Source organism: Cygnus olor, chromosome 18, assembly GCF_009769625.2.
Source record: "Cygnus olor isolate bCygOlo1 chromosome 18, bCygOlo1.pri.v2, whole genome shotgun sequence".
Classification (NCBI taxonomy): domain Eukaryota; kingdom Metazoa; phylum Chordata; class Aves; order Anseriformes; family Anatidae; genus Cygnus; species Cygnus olor.
The window spans coordinates 12466180-12487738 of NC_049186.1; the positions used below are offsets into that span (position 1 = coordinate 12466180).

The 21559-nt window shown below is 56.6% G+C and overlaps 2 protein-coding genes across 2 annotated transcripts in view; one reads left to right on the forward strand and one right to left on the reverse strand.

The window, feature by feature from the left end:
- Nucleotides 1–1332: 1332 nt before the first annotated feature.
- ENPP7 (ectonucleotide pyrophosphatase/phosphodiesterase 7) lies at nucleotides 1333–6305 on the reverse strand. Its single transcript, XM_040530222.1, has 4 exons — nucleotides 5629–6305; nucleotides 4384–4529; nucleotides 2898–3518; nucleotides 1333–2764 (listed from the first exon to the last, which is right to left on the reverse strand). The coding sequence occupies exons 1-4, from the start codon at nucleotides 5915–5917 to the stop codon at nucleotides 2510–2512; spliced, it is 1311 nt and encodes a 436-aa protein (XP_040386156.1). The 5' UTR covers nucleotides 5918–6305; the 3' UTR covers nucleotides 1333–2509.
- A 2684-nt stretch (nucleotides 6306–8989) lies between these two features.
- RBFOX3 (RNA binding fox-1 homolog 3) overlaps nucleotides 8990–21559 on the forward strand; it is a 160519-nt gene continuing 147949 nt past the window's right edge. The window contains 1 exon segment of the mRNA XM_040530221.1: nucleotides 8990–9083. The gene's annotated coding sequence lies outside the window, so the exon portion shown is untranslated.

Here is a 21559-nt window from a genome sequence, read left to right on the forward strand (position 1 = left end):
GCCGAGTGCTTGGTGGGCTCCCAGGCTGCAGTGGCCACAGGAGTGGGGCTGCCTGGCCCCGTCTTGTTCCGCCTAAAGCTCCGGCTCCGTGTTGTCCCCGAGCAGCGCTGCAGAGGGCAGCCCTCCCCGTGCCAGGCATGCTGAAGCCTCGCAGGAGCACAGCCACCCGGCCCACAGCCATCACCGGCCGCTGCTGCCCCGTGCCCTGCCGCTGCCCGGTGAGCACGGCGCGGGAGCCATCGCCCACCGCTCGGTACTGCAGCGGCACGGCCGGCACGGCCCAGGGCGCTGTTTGCGCTGACCTGCGCAGAAAGTCCCAAGATCACCAGCAGGACGACTGGGAAAGTCACTGTGCTCTATCGTTATTAATATTATTTTAAATGATATTTGCAGCGCTGGCCCGCGTGGCTCCCCTTTCGGAGCCTCCCCATTGTTTGCCTAATGGGCTATTTACTCTGCATGCTGCTGGCCTGACCCCCACCCCCAATACGGTTTCAAGCCAAACGTTTTCTTCCTGTTTTTCTGAGTGGAGTGTGCGTCTCTTGTTTCATCTTGTTGGGTGAAACCAATGCAGGGAAGGCAGCGCGAGCAAGTCTCTATGGCAACAGATGTTTATCGAGCCCCTGAGATGAGGCACGGGGTTGGGGAGAGGCACTTCAGCATCTGGGATGGGGGCCGGGGCCGCTGCCCCGCTGGTGCCCGCTGGGAGGGCAGGGACCAGGCTCCGGGATGGCAGGATTGTCCTGTTCCCTGTCCTGAGCCCCAGCTGAGAGATCCCGGGCTGCTTCCTGCAGGGGAGGGAACTTTGGCCTCATACAAGGGCCTCCTGCATCCAAGGTGCATCAGCCGTGCGGCACAGGAGGGGGACGGGGTGCCACAAGGCCCAGGTGGGCCCAGGCTGTGTCGCTGCTCCATCCCTCTGCCTCTCCAAACACAGCAGGGATTAAGGCCCCCTCCCAAAGCTCCGAGGAGGAGGATCTGCAGCCCAGGATCAGGGCTGCAGGTGGGTGATATTTCCTGAGCGCTGCCTGGAGTACAGCAGCCACGGCCTCTCCTGTCTGCTGTGGGTTTTGAGCTTGGGTGGGTGCTGTTTGCCCATTTTTGTCCAGAGCCATAAGGGACAGAAAGTTTTGGATGGACAAACAGAACCACGCTCAAGGCACCCAGGGCTCAGGGCAGGGGTGGGAGACACTGAGCGATGCTGGGATCCCTCTGAGGCTGTTGCGCCCGGTCGCTGCCTTTGCCAAAGTCGAGTTTGTTCTGACCCCACTGCCACAGCCAGGGGCCCTTGGGCAGCCAGAGCAGCCCCAGCAGCCGGCAGAGACAGGATGAGACCCCTGTCTTCTCCGTGTACCCTGTGCTGGAGTCCAGCACCAATTACAGAAGGCTTCTCAGCACATGCAGAACTTAGATATGCTTTTAATTGCTTTAGGAGCTCATCATGTATTAACTGTCCCTGGTCCAAACCGAGTTGGAGTTTTTCTCCCTTGAGCAGATGGGGAAGTTGGGGCAGCACCGACACAGGATGCTTTTGTCAAAGTCACACTGTGCATCGGTGTCAGCTTCCACAGCCGTGCATCCCTGGTGCACACCAGAGCTGGGGAGGGCTTCCCCACCCTGGGACTCAGCAACGCTGGAGGAATGTGGATGAGAAATTTGGGGAGGTTTTGGAGCGGGGTCTCCCTATGCTCCTCAGGCTGTCTTCTTCAGACACGTGCTTCCTCACCTCTCCACACGTTTCTGGTAGAGCTGCCTGGAACTCGGAGGCTGTCAAGAGAGGAAAGCACAGTGCTGTTGGTGCTTATTTCTTGTGTGTCCAGCCTGTGGATGTCGGCTGTGCATGCGTGGTGCTGGAAATGCCAGGAAATGAGACCGAGAATTGCTCATCCTGCTAGGTCTCCAGGCATATATGCACATTGAAGGCAAACAGCAAACTTTGATCCTTCTTTTTCTTGCAGCCAACACACAGGCACACGCCTAACAAGGCAGCACCTCCACAGAGCTTTCTGGCTATCCTTGGAATAAATTACCTCTGCTAGGCGGTTAGTATATTCCTCTCCAGCATTGCAGAGTGAGAGCAATCCCCAGCATCACTGACAGCTTCGTGGCAGCAAGGAGAGGAGCGCTTGAACCTGCAACGGCGAAAGTTCAGCATTAAAGCGGGGAGCCAGGCTCTGCCCAGGTGAGCAGCAGCCCCTTCCCGCGGCATGGAGCTCGTGCAGGGGACTGGGCACAGCAAGCAGCCGCCGCTCTGCATCCCCTGCTCCCTGCAGGAATGACGCTCCGCTGGCCGCGGCACCTCCCGTTTCCAACCTCTAACGGCTGTGCAAAGCTTTGCTGGGCGTTTTGGGGACGTTTAGACGCCCTTAAAGCGGGAGCTGCCCGGCTGCCGGCTGGGTCAGCGCCGGCCCGGGGCCCGCTGTGCCGGGGGGGAGCGGAGGGAGCCCCCCCGGGAGGCTCCGGCTCCTGCCCCGGTCCCGCAGCGGCTGCGGCCGTCGGGCGGCCGCCGCTAGGTGTCGGTGTTCCCGCAGCCATCGGCGGGGCACTCACGCAGCAGGGGCCTGAGGACCTCCAGGGAGCCGTCGTGCGGCTCGGGCACGATGCCCAGCAGCTCGCAGAGCAGCGCGTAGACGTTGACGCTTTCGAAGGGCTCCACCAGCAGCCCTCGCTTGAAGGCCGGCCCCACGGCGCGGAAGATGGTTTTCATGTTCATGGCCTCGTTGTCAAAGCCGTGTTCCCCCTTGTTGAACTGGACCTTGATTCGCTGAAAGGGAGGCAGGGTGTGAGCGCCCCGACCCCTCGGCCGCCGGCTCAGCTCCCCAGAGGCAGCATGAGGAGAGAAAGAAAGAGGCAGATCCAAGAAAAGACAGTAAAATGTGTCTGCACACACATCTTACCCCGTGGATCACGTATCCTGGATCGCTGTACATCAGGAGCGGGGTGATCCGGGAGTTGTTGGCATAGTGGAATCTCTTTGGAAACTCTTCTTTTTTGTACACATGCAACTTTGGGTGGGCATTTTTCAGGACTGAATACACGTGCTCCAATTTTCCTTCTTTTGGTACCAGTAGTCCGTTTGGTCCATAGTCTAAGAGTTCAAACTGGATGTCTGTGAATGTGAAGTTCTCTACTTTCTGGATGTGAATCTCGTCGGTCTTTATGACCGTCTCCATGCCGTGGTCAGACGTGATGATGAGGTTGAGGTTTGGTTCCAAGCCACTTTCCCTGATACGTTGCCTTAAGTAGCCGACGGTTCTGTCCACCTGGCTGACCATGGTTTTCCTCTCCGTGGACTCGGGGCCATACTTGTGTCCCGTTGAGTCTGGCTCACCGAAGTAGAGGGCGATGAAGTCGAGGTTGTTCACCGTGAACCATTCCATGACAATGTCGATGTTCTGTCTCCAAATGGTTTCATTGCTGTAGTTGAATATGGCGGGCTCCACCATCTTCATATTCACTTCTTCCCCTTGATATTTTGCTCGTCCCCCAGGGAAATAGATAGAGCCTGTCTTTAAACCCTGTTAGTGAAGACATTGCATAAACCCACCTGAACTCACTCTGCAGCATCTCTCCATCTGTCAGTACAACAACTACCTACTAATGCGGTTAGTTCATTCAGCCCCCTAATGTCTACCTCTGTCTCTAATGAGGTTTTCTTGCTCATTGCCAATTAAAAGTGATTAATTGAAAGCACTGCCCTTCCCAGAACCCCTATGCGCTGTTTTTCTCGCTGTGTTAGTAACACTTGCTATGACTTTAGAAAGTGACTTGTTTGTATGTTGCATGGCCCCTCTGGCTCCTGACCACCAGAGCTTTACGGTGTGCTGTGCTGCCGTCATACAAGCACTCACACTGGAGTCAATGGGGCCAATTTGGCAGGTAAATACAGGCAAAGGTATGTGTCTGGGGCAAGGTCTCGTGTCCTGTCTCAAAGCCAGATTCAAAGCCTGCTGAGATTTGAGGAAGTGCTCAGTGAAGAGGGGACCAACCCCCTACACCAGTCCCCCAAAGGTGCTGGGTGAGGCCGAGGAAATGAGGTACGTGCTTTGGAGCACACTGAATGCTTGGGCTCGTTATGCTCCCTAAAGAACTGGCTGGGGTTTCCTTGAACAGGAAATGGATAACCTGTTTTATTAATATCTTAATAAAGCTGAAGTGCATCTTTTATTTTTTGCTATTTTTAATAGAATGATCATAATTATTCCTGCCAGTGTCTGGGGATTTAAATTTTTTTGCTGCTCTAATTAGCCTGTCATTTGCAAGGAGGATGTTAGCTCATGGCCACTAGAGATCGTGGCTTGCCTGTAGCTTTTACTGCACGAGTACAGGCAGGAGACGCCTGTGTCTCGGGGTCTGCGTGCGAGAGGAGCCTGCCCCACTTGCCTGTCTCTGAGCTGTGATCCAGATGGGCAGGCTGCCGTTGTCCCACCAGCTGTCAATGCCCTGCGTGCTGTAATAGGGCAGCTTCACCCCCGTGCTGGTGTTGAACCACATGTTGTGTATCACCCCGTGGTTCTCGAGGTATTTCCCTGTCAGAAGAGATGGACGAGGCGGGTGTGAGCGAGGCTTCCGCTGGGCTTCCAAGTCCGTGTCTGCTTCTCTGTCTCTCCTTCCCCTTTCCCGGCTGTCCTTTTGCCTTTGCTTTTGCCTCATTCCTCCACCTGGCTCGTACCAAGTTGGGTGGCCAGGAGCAGAGTGTGAGGGGCTGCAGGGGGATGCTGTGAGTCCCAGGGGCCCACGGTGCGGGTGGCTCTCGCCCTGACCCCCCCTCGCCCCTGGAAGTGCAGCTGCCTCCTGCAGTTGCTCTTGCGCTTTTCATCACATTTAGGGTTCACCGTTATGCTGCATTTAACTAATTGCTTTGGTGTTTCGTTTTCTGTTGTTCACAACGGTTGAGGTCAGCATAAAGCAGAAATCCCCTTACAAATGAAAGGCTGGCACTTTGCGCTGTCACATTTCATGCTATTTTTTATTATTCTAGTTCTCAAGACTGCATAGTTACTTCTGCATGATATCCCAGTCCTCCTTTGTATTGACGCCGCCTCCCTGCCTTTTCTCATCAGCAGATTTCATTAGCATGCACCACTCTTTTATGCCAAGGTTATTAATGAAAATCTTAAATAAGATTGGCTCCAGAATCGATTCCCCAGGAATTCCCCTGTTACCCTCCCTAGCTTGTCAGTCTCCTTTCAGTATTACCTGCTGTTGCCTTCCCTGCAGCCGGTTACTTACCCCCATTAGAGATTTTGTACTAATCTTCATCTTCTTCGTCTTAACTAATGATTTCCCATGTGGCACTGTATCAAATACATTGCTGAAGTGCAGAAAGATGAGATTTACTGCATCTCCCTTATTTAAAAAATCATTTATCTTATCAAATGAGGCTATCAGGTTAGCCTGATGCTATTTACCTTTGATGAATACAGGTTCAGCTTCTGTAACTATTGCCATGTCTCTGACTCTTTTTCCAAAAGTCATATATGCTAAAGCTTACCACACTATTGAGGCCAGTCCTTGGGTTGTCTGCTTGACTTAGCTTCCCTTATACCTAAGCCTTGAATTTGCTCTTTCACCGTCACACTGCACCCCCCTTTGGGGCTCTGCTTGCTCTGGCAGGCAGGGACTCACCGGTCAGCAGCGTGAAGTGGCACGGGCTGGTAAGGGTGATAAAGGCAGGAGTCATGTACTGCGCCTTCACTCCCTCTGCAGCCATGGCATCGAGGTTGGGGGTGTCCACGTCCTGGTCATAGTTCCACCGAAAGCCATCGAAGGACACCAGGAGGACTTTGTCGCGGCTGGCTGTTTGCTGCACGGGGACACATCTTGCTAAAGAGAGGACAGCAAATAGGAACCCCAGAGAAGCGACCATCTTCTTGCCCTTGAACTGGAGTAGCCCAGACATCCAGAGAGCTCGCATTAATATATGCAGGAAGGGACTAAGTTCAGTCCTTATCTAATCTTGCAAATGCTGATCAGGTGCAGGGCTTCAGCCAGAACTTTGTATCAGAATGATCCTCTTTGTTTTTGTCTAACTGAGCTGGATTAGCTGGGATTTCCTTCTGACTCCACCGCCAAACCTGCCTCCTCCATCCGTGGCGCTGGGTGCTGCTTTATGGCACCCGTGAACGTGAAGTGTTGTTGGTGTGGCTGAGGCCGCTGTCTACAGGCAGCCCCTGTCCATCCGCAACCTCCCTGCTCCCAGTGCTGTCCCCCTGTCCCCCTGTGCCGTGCCCTCTCCCCACTTCGTGCCCTGTGAGCAGTGGCCTGAAGTGCTGCAGGGCACGCAGTGGTTGGGGTGAGTGCTGGCAGGAGGTCCCGGCAAGTGAACAAAGCCTCTTCCTACTGGTGAAGGGGAAATGAGTTTTCTGCCACAAACAGAAAAAGGTGATGGAGTGTGTTAAAATGGGACAGGGCAGCCTTGGAGGAGGAGGTTGTAAGAGGGACTGAGCTCGATGATTTCTCCTGTTACACGACAATGCCTGAGCTGGGAGGAAGGTCCTGAGGCAACTCGCCTCATGTCCAGAGCTGTTTGTCCATCTCGGGAGGTGCTCAGAGGTTCACAAAGGGGCTTGGTTTCCCCGAGGCCCCACAGTGTGGCTCTGTGGAGTTGCACAGTGGAGAAGGGGGCTCTTCCCTGGGCCTGACCACACCGGCAGCCTCCAGCTGTGCTCCAGAGGCTGAGCCCGTGGCCAGCAGCACCGTGTCCTCAGCCCCGTGGGGACTTCATCGCCTTCCTCGCTGCCGTGGGTGCTGAGCCCGGCTCTGCTGCACGGCTGCGGTGCGGTGGCCCTCGTCCATTCACCGTGCTGCTGAGCTTCGCTGTATTGATGTCCCATTTTATCAATGTCTGTAATTTTTATGACTTCTCCAGGGTTTTATCATTGCTGATGACTCATTTCTCAGCAAAACCAGGTTTAAGACTTTTCTAGACTTATGTAACAGAGGTTGACATGGGTCCCCGGGGTCTGAACTCTCAGCCTTTGTGTCTTTGCTCATCTCCCTCTCTGCTCGAGTTCCAGATTTATTCCTTGTCTGCCTTGCTTCCGAATTGCAGAGCCATTCCCCTGCCTCACCACGCACGATGGTCTCCTAGGGCCTCCCCAGCTCTGCCTGAGCTCGTTCCTTGGCATTTTGTGCGTGCCCGTGGTTCTTTCTTCCTGGCCTTTTATAGTCCCGAGCACCCCGAAGCACTCCCGCCTGGAGCGACCCCTCAGGTCCCCCTGACATCCCACTGCTGCCTCTTCCTCCTTGCCTGTTTCCCATGTGAGGCATGGGACAATAGTGCAAGGACATTGCAGGAGGCTTGGGCCTTCCCACCACGGCTGACACGAGTCGGGGGGCAGCGTCGGGCCCTGCGTTTGCAGGCCGTGACCATGAGCCCAGGCTGTGATGGAGGCTGGGCCAGGCCCCAGCTCTGCTGCTCCTGCCGCTGTCTGAGGGCAGGGGCAGGCCCGGGGCTGGAGGCAGCGCTGCCGGCTCTGTGGGCCCTGGCCCTGCGTTTGCTGAAGGAACTGTTTTGTTATCGGCATTCGCTGCCTGTCCCCTGGGTCTAATTTGTCCTCTCAGTGAGGACGGAGGGGCCTGCCAGGCACTGAGGGTTTAAAGGGTTCGCACGATAAAGATGTTATCGCCTGCCCAGCTCAGGAGGAGTCCTAAATATTCCGTGTGTTGTTCTGAGGTGGGTCAATAAGTCCCCATGCCATTACTGCCTAACAGCACATGGGAAGGTCCTGATAAGTTATCGTGTTCATCTGCTCTACTGGGGAGGGAAAAGGATAGCGAGAAGTAAGCACTGCTCTAATCTCTGAGGAATACTTAATAATAGGAGTGTTTCAAGGCACATTTTGATATTTAGTATCTGTGGAGCATGAGGCACAGATAAAGAACATTACCTTTGGCCTCCCTACCTGGAGACACTGTTAAAAAGGCTGAAGCTGTTGATCTTGTACCAGCAGCACCCCAGCTCTCTCGCCCCATGAGTGGCCGTGTCTGAGGCCGGTGGTCACTGCGGGGCCACCATTTCCCTGCTGGGCTCGCTGCGGATCAGAGGCCCCTTGCTGACACCGCTGGTCCTGCCAGGGCCCTGGAGGCAACCAAGGGTGCTGACCTTGGACAGCACGGGTCATTAGTCCCCATGCCTAATGGGGTTGGAGGCTCTTCTGGAGGTGCTGGGCGCAGGGATGCTCAGTGCCCCCAGGCCAGAGCCCCATGGCAGAACCGCGCTGGCTGCAGCACGGGGGTGCGGGGGACATGGGACGTCCCCGTGCCTGGCTGGGAGCTGCCTCTGTCCCAGTGCTGCCTGCAGAAGCTGCACGATCCACCGCCACGTGCCAGGGCTTTGCTTCTTCATCGCTGTTCCTTGCGGCTGTAAATGCTTTGCAGGCTGAGTCTGTCCTTCCCCACGTTTTTGTGCTAATTAACTCAGAAAATACAGATTAAGGTGCTATAAAATAAAAAATTATGAGCACAGACAGGTCACTGCCAGTGGAACAATCCAAGTTTGAAGCACGCCACTTGGGGCCAAGCCTCTGTTTCCAGCTTGTACAAAACCAGACATTCCCAGCATCCTTGGGTGAAAATGCAGCTTCCCCACTCGGTCAGGGCTTTGCTGCTTTGCAGCACCCAGGCAGTGCTGGGCTGATCGGGGGGAAAGTCGGGCATGTGCTGGGCACTTGGGCCAGGAGGGCAGGGGATGGATTTCTTTTCTTCCTTCCTTCTTTATTTTTTAATGGAAAATAAAACTGCAAAATTCTCAGAGATGCAGTACAAAAGCTGCCACTTAAATTTCCCTCAGGAATTTCATACTTTCTCCCGCAGAGCAGTCACTTGGCTCTGCAGGGCTCATGTTGGAAGGGATTTGTTACTGGCACAGCTGGAGCTGCTTGCTGCTAACGGGATTAAGGAGCTGGGCAGAGCCCCACAGGTGAGATTCGCCAGCTGCCAGGGTGGTATTCTGGGGCACTTTATAAACACCCTCCATGGCCCAGGGGTCCTTTTGGTGTTGCCTTGCCTGAGCCTAGAGGGAGGAATCACCAGGAAGGGGATTGAGGACGCAGACCCGAGCACGTGCTGTTTTGGAAGAGGTGCGGGGCAGGGGTCTGGGGGTGGGTGGCTGCTGTCCCCTGTGGGGAGGTGAGCTGGGACCCTGGGGCAGGGGGTGGGCTGGTGGGAAGCAGGGAGGTGTCTTCCTTCTGCTTGCCTTGCTGCCCGGTCCCAAAGAGCTCTGTCCTCTAGAGCAGTTAGCCTACCCTAGGGGTAAAAGCATTGTGTGTGCAGCCTGCTGAAAGGAGAGCAGGAAGGAAAGGGGAGAAGGTGGCTAGGAGAGTGAGAAACAAATTGAGCAAAGTGCTCCTCTGTGCACTTACATTCACCCTGCTTTCTTCATTGGTTTGGTGCAGCTCAGACACACAGGGTAAACATCTGCAGTGCTCCTCTTGGCTCCTAGCACATAATTGCATGTGTACCAAGGGCCTAGATAAAGCTCATTAGCGCCATAAAGTATGTAGTGCCAGGACCTTGTGTGATGCTGCCCCAGTGAGCAAGACCAGGAGGAGCTCTGCAGCTGAGTGGACCTGGACTGAGTGCAAGGGGAGGTTTGTGGAGCTGCTGGGAGCTGTGCCTGGGGCAGCTGGGTGGAGGTGATGGGAGCTGAGCACAGCAGGATCTGTTCCCCGTGGAGCACAGTGTGGCTCTCGGAGAAGGGGCTGTTCCCAGGCAAAGCTTTTTTGCTTGCATCTGCTGTGATTCAGGGAGATTCCCTGCTGCTCTGTGGTGTTGGAGCTGCTTTGCCTCAGGCGTGGCCAAGGAGCTGGGGTGCAGGAGAAGAAAGTGCTGATTGTGACCTCCAAGTGAGGCGCAGAGCAGTAGTGTCAGTGCGTTGCATGTAATGAAAGGCCAGCAGCAGCCCCAGCCTGGGCTGGGTCCCTGAGGCAGATGGAGGGAGGAAGGTGCTGCAGGCAGCTTGTAAATCTGGGGACAGGGGCAGGAGGAGAGGGCTTTGGTTGCTGCAGGGGGGGCTCCTTCTCAGGCAGGAGTGTAGCAGGGCCTGGATGCGGGTCCCTGGGGCGGGGGTTGGTGCCTTACCACTGTGGCACTGCTCCCTTGGTGCTCACAGCATCACCCGGAGAGCCCTGGGGCCAGCAGGAGCAGGTGTGGGTGCAGCGTGGTGGGGTCTGCGGGCAGCCCTGATGCAGAATCCCCCAAATTGTGCCTTCCCCAGGTGAGTGCAGCAACAAGCCGGTCAGGACCTGGCTTCAGCTGCTCGGGAGCCTTGCACCCTGGTGCAGGGATGCTGTTCCCCCTGCGTGGCCGTACCACGATGACCCGCGGGCAGTGCCCTGCCTGGTGCGGAGCAGGGATGCGCTGAAGCCCCACAGCTGCCCAGCAGCCCCCAGCGAGCCCCCCCCCTGCCCGGAGCGAGCCCCTTCCCTGCCGGACGGCCTCCAGCGCTGCTGCCCTGCCGAAGCGGGTCCCACGGCAGGCGCCGACCCCCCCGGGACAGGGACCCCGGTGCGGCCGTGCCCGGCCTGGCCGCCAGGTGACGCTGTTCGGCCGCCGGCGGGACCGGGCCGGGGGCTCCGTTCGGCCGCCGCCGCTTCGGAGGGGGGGGGGGGGGGGGGGGGGGCACAGGACCCCCACCGGGACCCGGTCCCCCTCCGGGGGTCCGCCCGCTCCCGTTATCAGCTGGGATGGAAACGTGCCGTCTGCTTCCTCCGGGAGGAACCGCGCTGCTGAACGCGTTTGGTCTGCAGGGAGGTGGGAGGGAAGGGGCAGAGCTGCTGGCATCTACCCAAGATCAGTGCTCGAGTCCCCCCCAAAAAAACGTGCCTCCCACCCCAGTCCTTGCCTGGGCCGCAAGGCAGCTGGCCCTGTAGGGCTGGGAGGGGGCAGTGGCAGCAGTGTGCCCTGCACAGGCCCTGGGTGGGCATGGAGCACGTCCTGCGTTTGGGGCCGGGAGCAGCCCCCTGGGATCAGGGCTTTGATTTTCTTCCCAGCAGGAGGGGGGAGCCCACCCCTGGGATAGACCTCGGGGACAGCCGCTTGTCTCCTGTTCTCTTCACATGCACGCACAGAAATCTGCCTTTAGCACAACCCGGTGCTCTAATGCTCTCGAGACATCACCAGTTGTCTGGTCCCTGAAGGCCCACCTGCAGAGATCGGTGCTGCTTCTCTCTGTAGCTTGGGTCAGGTCAGGCTCTGGCCATCGGGATTCAGTGAGGTGGGAAGCGGAGTAACGGGTCAGGATTGTGGGTGACAGCCTCAGGGGGTGTGCAAAGGGAGCATGGAGCTGGAGTTCAGGGATGGGGTCAGGGCGGTGTGAGTAGCTGGGTGTCTGGTGGAGCCCGAGGCAAGAGCGTGGCAGGGTCTCGGTGCCAGGGCTGAGTCAGCTGCAGCGCTGTCAGCAGGACCTGGAGGGGGGCCCACACGCTGTCTGGGGCTGTCGGCTTTCCTCAGCACTGAATTTGCTCAGGGGGTGAAAATCAAGCCTCTCTCCTGAGGAAGCCCCGTGTGCGGTGGCTCAGCCGAGTGCTGGCACCACTCAGATGGGCTCCAAGCATGGGGGGCACTGGGGCGGCGTCTTTCAAGGCTGGGCCTGGGTAAGCCCTGACTCTGCAGGAGCTCTCTGTACTTCGGTCTGATGCAAAGCCTTGGAGGGTGACTTTTCCATCTAGTTTGCGTGTCTTCTGTGTAGCAGACTTTGGGGAGCGATCCAGCACAATGCTCAAGGTGAGGAGAGCCAAGGGAGCAGAGTGATGAGGAAACCTCTGCAGCTGGCCCTCCTCCGGGAGGCAGCTCTGGCAGCATGGGTGTGAGCAAGCAGCAGGGTGGGTGAGGCTCTGTGCACCTTCCCCGAATACCCATTGCCTCCGCACTGCTCAGCTGCTCCCCTCCTTGGCTGGGCCCGCAGCGAGGACCACTGCTTTCAGTTCACTGCAGCCTTCGGTCCTCAGGTGAAAGGGTAAAGCTGTGGCTCTTGCTCTCTGCAGCTAAGTGATGTCCCTGGATGATAAGGAGCTCAAGTCCCTTCTCTTTCCCCCGCCAGCTGTGGTCCCGGTCCCTCTCACGTGGCTTCTGCTGTTGCTGCCAAACACTCGTTTGTTCCAGGGTCTGTGGGTGCTTCCTGGGGCTTCTCAGCTGTGCCCTGGGCTCTTTCTGCTGGGGTCTGGGCCCTGAGAAGTGGGGCCGGGTCAGCCCCATCTCTCCTGGCTGTGGCCTGGCTCTGTCCCCACCTGGGACCCTTCCTCGGCTGCTTGGTTAAACCCGGTATCGACCACTGCATCAGAGCCTGGGGCTCTTTCTCAGCTTTCTTAGCTAATGGCTGTGTCTGCCTCCCATTGATCCTCAGCTGTAGAGCTCATTGATTAAGTACATTTCTTATTATGCTTAATGGTATTTTACTCCTTTATGTGCTTACCTCATGCCAGATGCTTGTCCTGTGCTTCTGCCTGCAAGTGGGAGAATTCCTCCAGTCGGAGGCTGTGTCCCTGGCTGTGCCAGCCCTGCTTCCCTCCCCTTGGCCACCTCACCTGCTGCCTGCCTCTGCCTGCCCGGCCTTCCTTCTGCTTTCCCCATCTTCCTTTTCTTCCTGGGCCAGGACAAATCCCCCTGCTCCTGTCCTCCAGTTCCTTGCCCTGAGTCCCTGCTCCTGTGCCCTCCTCGGAGATTTGTTTTTCTCCCTGCGCCACCAGAAAGAGGACGAGCAACAAGGCGGCCAATGTGCCCAATGCATCAAGGGGGCCGTGCCTGCCCTGCCTCTGCACAGTTCTTAGTGCATCGTGCTAATGTCTCTGCTTGTTTCCTTCAAGGGACCTTGCACTGAGCTCCTTTTTTGCTTGGTTGTGCTGTCTTCCTCGCTGCTTACTGCAGACTCCCCCCAGCCCTGCAGAGCCCCAGTGCTTGCAGGCTTGCCCTCCCTTTCTGGAGCATCTTGACCAGCAGGGCTGCAGCTCTTGCTAGGATCATTCTCCTGGTTGCATCTTGCGGACTCCACAGAGCCTCTTGAGAGCTGGGAGGGCTTTAGTTAGTCTTGGCCAGTGGGGTGTGGGTTTGTACCCCTGTCCCTCCCAGGAGTCTGGTGGCAGACATGGGAGGAGGTGGGTAAGCATGCCAGCAGGTGTCATCCAGCTGGGGCAAAAACATCTCCCTGGAAGATCAGCCCTAACTTTTCTGCAGCAAAAGGATGTTGCCAGTCCAGCAGCTGGAGCAGCCCTGCCCTGCTGCCTGTCCCAGCAGCCCACCCAGCTGGGGGGGATGCAGCAGCCAGGATGCTGGGTTTCCTTTTGCCTGCCCTCACACAAACACCTTCACACTCCACACGCACTGTATGTTGCTTCACTCTGTGCCTCACCTCCTTTCAACTCTCTTGCATGCATCATTCAAAAGCCATAACATTATTGGGCATAAAATATTTACTTAACTGAGCTTTTTGCAAATATTCCCCTCCATTATTTTTCCTCCTTTTGGGAGCAGACACTGCTTCTCCTGTGCTCTCAAATGGCTTCTCTTGAATAATACAACAAGAACATATGAACACCCACTAGCCTTTTTCTTTCTCTTGAAATACCCATAAATAAATGGTGTCACCAACCCATTACAGCTACCCCAGGACCGTGGCTCAGGCACGCCCAGTAACACAGGCCCCTCCTGTGCGATCGCCTCCCAGTCAGGAGAGGGGCAGGCGGGGAATTGCCTGGGGAGGGAGCATAAATACATGAGGAGATCTGACATGAGGGTTTCTTAATACTAATACCCTGCATCCTTTCAGAAGGGACGTCTGAAGTTTAGCAGAGGGAACGCAGGACCGAGCTCGGATGCTGGCCGACTGCTCGGAACGAAATTCCCTGCGGCAGTGACGTGGCTCAGTGCTGAGAGGGCTGCCTGAGGCACAGCGATGCTGGGGGGCTGCTCCGGCTGGCGGTCCTTGACAGCTCTTAGAGAGCAGGGTAAAATATCCTATGAGCTTGAGGCAGCTGGGTCGGATGATGGTGCTTTTAGAAGCCTTGGATGCTGAGGGTGCTCTCCCTGTGCATGAAGGCATCGGGCTGCCCACCGCAGCTGCGGGCTGCTGCTTGGGGAATGGGGGCTGTGGAAGGACCCCAGAGGGGTGCTGGGGGCCTGGCCATGGGGTGCTGTGCTGGCTCTGGTGCCCCGTGGGGTGTCCGTGTGTCAGTGTCAGGCGTGGGGCGCGCTGTGCCCGCGGAGCCGGCGCTGTCCGCGGTGCTGAGGCCGGCGGCGCCCAGCCCCAGGCGCGCTCCCGCTGGGGAGAGGTGTGAAGTCAGCTCGGAGGGAGGAAAACTGCAAACGGCACGGAAAAGCCTCCAAAGCCGGTACCACGTTCACTTGTACGTGTGTTGTGATCATCGGCCTCGTGTGATCAGAGCCCCCGGGGGCTCGCTGCCTGCGAAGAAACAGGGAGGGAGGGAACACGCTGGGAGGAGGCCGTGGGGATCCACGTGAAGTTCTCCCCCCGTGGGAGAGCTGGCCTAGGGATCCGTGAATTTCACCTCATCTGCTGGGAGTTACCAGTAATAGCTGGGGTAGTTTAAGGCTGGTTGGGCCGGGCTGTGGGAGAATCTCGCAGTGTGAGGGGCTGGGTGGGAAAATGGCAGACGAACGTCGCCGAGGCCGAGTAACACAGACGAGAACACGTCCTTAACTGTGAAACACAGAGCAGGCTTTTAATACTTCCTACTCGGGAAAAGAGTTCTCGCAGTTGCTGTGGGTAGTTCTGTGAAAATGTCACCTCGGTGCCCGGTGTCAGTCAAATGGGGCGAGTTGGTCGTTAGTAGTTATTAGGAAAGGGACTGAAAACAAAACAGGCGGCAGCACTGTGCCCAGGTGCAATGCACTGTCGCAGTGCAAATGTTGTGTGCAGTTCTCGTTGCCCAATCACAACAAGGAGATAGTTGAACTAGAAAAGGTAAAGAAAAGGATGACAAGGCTGGTCAAAGGCACAGAACAGCTTCTGTATGAGAAGAGACTAATAAATTAGGACTCTCTTGGTCAGAGAGACAATTGAGGTGATATATGATACAGTTCTGTAAACTCAGGAGTGGTATAAAGGTGAGTACAGGAAATGAATATTCACTGTTTCTCATAAATATGTGTGGTATCAAATGAAACAGTCAACAGACTTAGAGAAGAAGAGGCTGTTTTCTTTTTTCATGCGGTACTTAATTACGTTGTGGAGCTCAGCACTACAGGGCGGTTCAGGGACCGACAGCCCCTGGTTCAGAAAGCAATTAGACAAGTTCATGGAAGATGGATGCATTAGCAGTTACTCCACACGGTGATGCAGACGCAATGCCCAGCTCGAGGAGCACTCTGCGATGGCCGGGTGCCGTGGCTGTTTTTGGCGTGAGAGCACAGGCGGTCTGGGTGGTGGTGCCTTGGCTGAGCCCTGCTCCCCACCTGCGGCTGGGGGTTCCCTTGGCTCCCCCTTCCTCTCCCCGGGTGGAAGGCAGGCCAAAGAGTGGGAAACGTGGGCTGGGTACGGCCCCACGGGGCTGCTGGGGAACAGAGAGCCTGTGGGGCGTGCAGAGCCTGAAGCACAGTGGTGCCTAGCAGGGGCCAGGCTGTGGGTAGTTCAGGGCATGCTGCTGCTGCTTTATCTATTGCTCCCCCTTCTGCAGTAACCCGCTGTAACCATCTCTGTCCCTAACTGGAGCTTAGCTGGCCACAGCATCAGCTCATCTCGGCTTGGGACATGCCTTTGTGTCATCGAGGAGCATTTAAGTGTTTTCCTGTTACAGCAAGGCGAACAGACCTTTCCCTGTAATGCTGGCAAATCCCTGCTCCTGAGGAGCAGTTAATTGATTTCCCTTTTCATTGCGCCTCTTCTCCCTGTGGCTGTGCTGACACCCGGGCTGCCCGGAGATCTCTGCCTGAGCTCAGAGTCAGTGGCTGCGACAGGCAGATCCTGAAATTATTGATAAACACTCATTGGGGCTGGAGCCTGGTAAATTGCCGGCAACCCCAGCGGATTTCTCTCTTGCCAGCATCATTTTTCTTGATGACAGCGTGTTCAGAAGTTTGTCAGGGAGGGGGCAGGTCCTCCTGGTAACTTTTTGTTGTTGTTGGTTTTTTTTTTTTAAGCATCAGTTGTTTTAAAAGATCCCTGCCTAAGAGAAGAGGGGATGGTGATTAGTGCCTGTGGTTCTGTCCTCCACTGTTCCCGGCGGCTGGGTTTGCTCTCACAGGCTGGCCCTGGCCATGCCTTTCAGGGCTGTTTGTTGGATCCTGGCTGCTGCATCGCTGCCCCATCCTCTGCTCGGGGGCACCCCCCGCACACCAGCGGGGCTGCACCACACCAGTGTGCTCCAGGCAGAGAAGAGCCAGCGGGGGCTTGTGGCTGGGGCAGGATGACCCCGCTTCAGAGGTGGGAAGGAGATGGGGTGATGTGAAGGGCTGGCTGGGCTGGGGAGCCTGCCCTCCCCATGGCTGCAAAAATCAACTCTAGCGTCTCTCGTGGCAAGTTCCTAGCAGGCCAGCGTGCAATTTTGCAAGCGTGTCGCTGTGTGCCCAGCTTACGCAGTGCATACAAATGCGGCTGCATGTGGCAGTAGCTGTGTTGTCTCTAGCTGTTGCTCTCTCTAGAGCTTGGAGCATTTTTCTCTCTGCTAGGTCTGCTAATTAGTGGGAGGTTGTGGATCAGGAACAGAGGGAAATGTCCTTCTGTGGTTCTGGCACTAGAAATAATTGAGCCATTTTTCACCTATGGCCAATCTAATTCTGTCCACATCTTGATTTTTCTCTTAATAGCTTGGGGATACTGTTGGCAGCAACAGGATTCACAGCCATGTCCAAGCTTTTCAGTAATCGCTTGGATTTCGCGCTATCTTGCTAACTGGTTGCTGGTTTCTTCTTACTTCTTGCCTGGGCCCCTCCAGGGAAGGGAAAGGAGCTCATTTCCACTGAGCTGTGCTGGCCGTGGCACCGAGAGCCCTCAGTCCCTTCCCAGGGCAGCAGCACAAGACTGTGCACCCAGCAGCGAGCAGCCGCACGTCCCGGCAGAGGTTGCTCGTTTCTGGTTCGGGTCCCTCTGCTGCCTGGTCCTGCTGGCCCCTTTGCCCCCCCGAGGTCCATCCTGGTGCTGCGGGCACTCACAGCACCTCTCGCAGTGGGAGAAGGCAGGGATGCAGCTCCTTGGGCTGCCAAGGGGAGAGACAACCACAGCCTGTGCACCCCAGCATCGCCGTCCCTCTGCCTTCCTGGGCTGGGCACCCCAGCATCACATCACCATCCCTCTGCCTTCCTGGGCTGGGCTCCCTGGCAGGGGTTGTGGGACGGGCAGGGCTGGCAGCATCCATCCTGCCCCGCCGACCCGCGCCGGGGCTCTGCAGGAGCAGCTCGCCTCGCTCTGCGCCTAATGAGCGCATTTCTGCACACCCAGGCTCTCCCAAACCGAGCAAATACCCTGTTACAGTTGTCATGGAAATTAGAAAGTGTGTCTGTTTGAGTTTCCTCAGCGCAGGGCTCCGTGTTCCCAGCGGTTTGTACATCAGAAAGCCTCTTGCAGCGCTAATGCGGGAGCAGCTCTCATTAGGTGGCTGGGACTCTCGGTGGGCAGCCGCCACTTTTCCCAGACAAGCCAATGCTGAGGGCTGAGTGCCACAATTTAACGTGTCAGGCTTCTTTAAGCCTGAGAAAGTGAAGATGTTCACGGCAAACTGAAAGGTGCGATTTATCAATGCTGCTCCCCAGAGGCTCGGGGCCTGTCAGGCACCAAAAAATCACATACATCACTGGGGGGGAGGGGGGGGGAGCTGCTGCATCCTCTTTTTTTTTTTGGCCATTTCATTTTATGGAAGTGCCAGAGCTCTGAGGCCAGGGGCAGCAGCGCAGCAGCCGGCCCTCTGCATGTGAATCTCGGGGCCCGTGAGCTGCCGAGATGGATGGATGCAGCTTGTGGCTCCCTGTGCTGCCTGGAAATCTCTCTTCACACGTGTTTTTGGAGGTTGGGAGGCTGAGGGGTGTGTGTGAGGATGTCTCCAGCCTTTGACACAAGTGACATTGTCCCCAGCTTCACCCCCTGTCCTCCACAAATTTCCCTCCGTGTGTGTGCGTGCAGATTTCATTGCTTTTTTCTTTATAACATTTTATTTTTCCATTGTTTATGGGCCATGGGATTGGAAGCGAAGCATTTGCTTAATTGCTGTCAGGCAAGGAAATGGGTTATAAAGTTGCCAAGGGAAGAAATAAATGACTCTAGGGTGAGCGGAAGGGAGTGGGGCTGATAGGAAGGGGAAGGGGAGAAAGGCTGGGGATAAGAAGGGGCTGAAAGGGAAAGGAGGAGAAAGAACAGAAAGGGATCGGTAGGTGGCAAAGGGAGCTGCCTCGGGGGAATATGGGGTGGCCTCTCCCTGCCCCTGAGCTGGAACCGCACCTCCTGCGCTGGGCACCTTCCTGGCAAGGAGTGGTGAAACGTGTCCAGAGGGGAAAGTGTGCTGGGAACAGCCTGGGCTGAGGCGCCTCCTCCCCGCGTTGCTCCTCCGCCTTCAGCCATCCCATTTCACCAAGCTGGCTTTTCCAGGTATGCCCTGGGTGCCTGGGGACGTCCCCGTCCTGGCCTTGACAGGTTCTCCAGGCATGTCCGCTCGCCTGCTGCTGGTGGCCCGAGGAGGGGGCAGCAGTGAAGGGGCGGCCCCGCTGCTGAGGTCCCCCAAGGCAGGGGGTCCCCGAGTGCTCCCCACCTCGCTCCTGGGGCCATGCGAGTCCCTGGGGCTCTGGGAGAGGCAGCGAGGGGGGATGCCCGTGGTGGTGTCTGTGTGCTGGGGCAGGGGGAGCAGGGTCAGGCTCTGCCTGGTGCAGGTGACCCCCGGGGCGTTGCTGCTCGCCCCTCTCGTGCTGCACGTGGAGCTGTCGGAGCATTTTGTGGAGAGAAATTGGGGTGAGCCAAACCCCTCCCCTTGTCCTGGCCGCTACTGCTCCGGTCTGTTAGCCCAGATCTTGGCTTTATCTGTATCGCTTTCTTGTTTCCTTCATTATTTCCCCGAGTCTCACCCTCCACCATGTCATCTTCATTGCACGGCTCCTCCCTCTCCCCATTTGCCACATTACTGCAGCAAGGACTCACTTTCCCATCTTTTAGTCTCAGTGCCATACATAAAAGCGCTCTGATGGCCATGGCGTGATAGCAAAGACAGAACTTAATTTCACAGCATTTTCATGTAATACTCCATAAAACCGAACAAATTTGCTGGAGTCCAAATCCATCTCATTATGCAGAGTCATTGAAAGAGGCTTTTAGATTCTGGGACTCAGCGCTCAACTAGGGGATGTTACAGAAGAAGAGAAAAATAATTAATTAGGTGCTGCTCTGTATCTTTGATCCTGCATGGCAAGGCACATTAAATAAAATGCCTGGCTCATGAATAAATGCTGCACGGAGTCCTGTTTTTCCGACCTCACTCAGAAAAAAGTCTGAGATGGAGGAGGGGAAATTCCTGTCCCGAGCCCTCTGTGCCTTCCTCGGGAGCAGAGCAGAGATGAGAGGAGAAGCCGGAGCAGTGCAGGGCATCTCCTGGGGCGAGAGCAGCCCTGGTGCAGTCGCAGAAGCCAAGCGTGGGCGCAGTGTGGTGGCAGGGTGCTGGGGATAGGGATGGGATGCCGGAGCACCCAGTTCCTCCGGAGCTCAGCTGAGGCCCACGCTGCTCCCAGGGGTCCTGCAGGGCACAGCTAGGGCCAGATCCAGCCCTGCTGGGAGAGGCTTGAAGGTGAGGAGCTGAGGCTGTGGTGGTCTGGGTGTGGTGCTGCGTGCCTGGACCCTGCAGCAATCCCCCGTCCTCCTCCCAGCCCGTGCATTTAGATCTGTTCTCTGTACGCAGCTGCTGTTGGTCTCAGCCTTTGTAAGTGAGCTTGAAATTAACGTGTGGCTTGTATTTTTTTGAGTGATGTGGTTGGTGAGATGCAAGGGCTGAGGATTCAGCCTGGGTGTGTGGGTTTGGGTGGGGGTGCTGTGCAAGGCGAAGGCAGCCCGGTGGGATGGGGGTTGCCCCAGTGCCCCCCGGCCAGTTTGGAAATGAGCCTGTGCGTTCTTGGCGTGCTTCCTCGCACAGCAAGGACGTGCTCTCCATCACACCCGTCATTTGGCCAGAGGAGCTGATTTGAGCAGCCAGCCCTAACCCAGGCAGGGGAGCGGGAGGTGCCCAGGAGAAGCCTCGAAGTCTGGCCTTGTTCTTGGACGTCTCCCGGTGTCCTGGTATGGGAACGAGTCCCGGCCAGGGCTCCCGCACCCGATCGATTGGGGCTGCTGCTGCCCGGCTGTGGCTCCGTTCCCCGGGGTGAGCTGCAGTGCGAGGCAGGTGGATTAAAAATGTACCAGCAAAGCAATCCTGCAGGGGAGAGAGCTCGCTTCACCTCGTGGTGTTAATTAATCTCCAAGCCAATGAGGACGCTCTCATCTGGTCTTTACTTAATCCATAACCCAGAAATCCTCAAATTATGTCATTTGTTCAATACAGATGAAATTAATTACTCTGGGAAATAGGCAACAAGTTGCATTTCTGATGCCCCTTATCGCGTAATCAAATCTACAAAGTGCTTTCTGTGCAGCCGCAGTGGCAGCAGTGGGATTGCCTGCAGCAGTCATGAAATACTGAGCAGCATCCTCTATAAATCTGGCACGGTGCTGACTCTTACAGGAAACCTATGGCTGAGCGAGGGCTGCGAAGGCTCTGCAGAAGTGCTTGTGGTGAAGCAGCACACAGCGCCGGGGGAGCGAGGGCAGGGAGGCCCCTGCTCCTGCCTCCGCTCTGCGTGTGGAGCAGCCCCTGTGAAGTGCACAATGCCCCCAGCAGCCACTGCTAGCCCCCCCCTTGTATTTATTGCCTCTTCCTGGGCTCTTAAATGGGGCCCGTTTAAGGAGGGCTGGGGTGTGGGAGGCTGCTGCAGCGGGGATGGGAGCATGTTGGTCCCATGGGTTCTTGCCTCCGTCACGGGCCCTGTGGTGCTGCTGATCCCTGCTTGTCCTGGGTGCCTCTCACACGCGCTGGGAAAATCCTTGGAGGTGCTCGCTGGAGCCTGCAGCAGGGGAGCCTGCATGCTACGGCACAGCAGAGATCTTGTAGAGAGCACTAAAGCCGATTCCCAAAGGCTTAAGAGCAGAATTCGCAGCCCAAGTATGCTCCCTCCTTCAGGCACTCAGCTGCAGAGCGCTGTTCTTGCATCTAAACTGCAGATTGGCTTCAAGTGCAAACAGAGCAAATCCCCCCAAACACTAATGAGCAGGAAGGAGCTCTGCAGCGGGACGAGGCCTCGGGGCTGCCTGCCCCTGCTCTCCCTGCCCAGAGCCCAAAGGCATCGCTGCTGGCCTGGCCAGGGTGCTGCTGCTGGAGGGCAAGGCCTCCTGTAAGGGGCTGGGGCAGCTACCAGCGTGCCCACGACTAACACGTTAAGAGCTGCTGTAACAAAAAATCTATACTAGTTGTTTGCTAAAATGGCAGTAATGAATTGAAAAATATTACGGACTGATAAAGGCAGCTTTTGCAGAGGCATGTTAGGGCCTTTAACCCAGCTCTTGAGCTTGCCTGGGTCACCAGACAGCGTAAAATCTATTCAG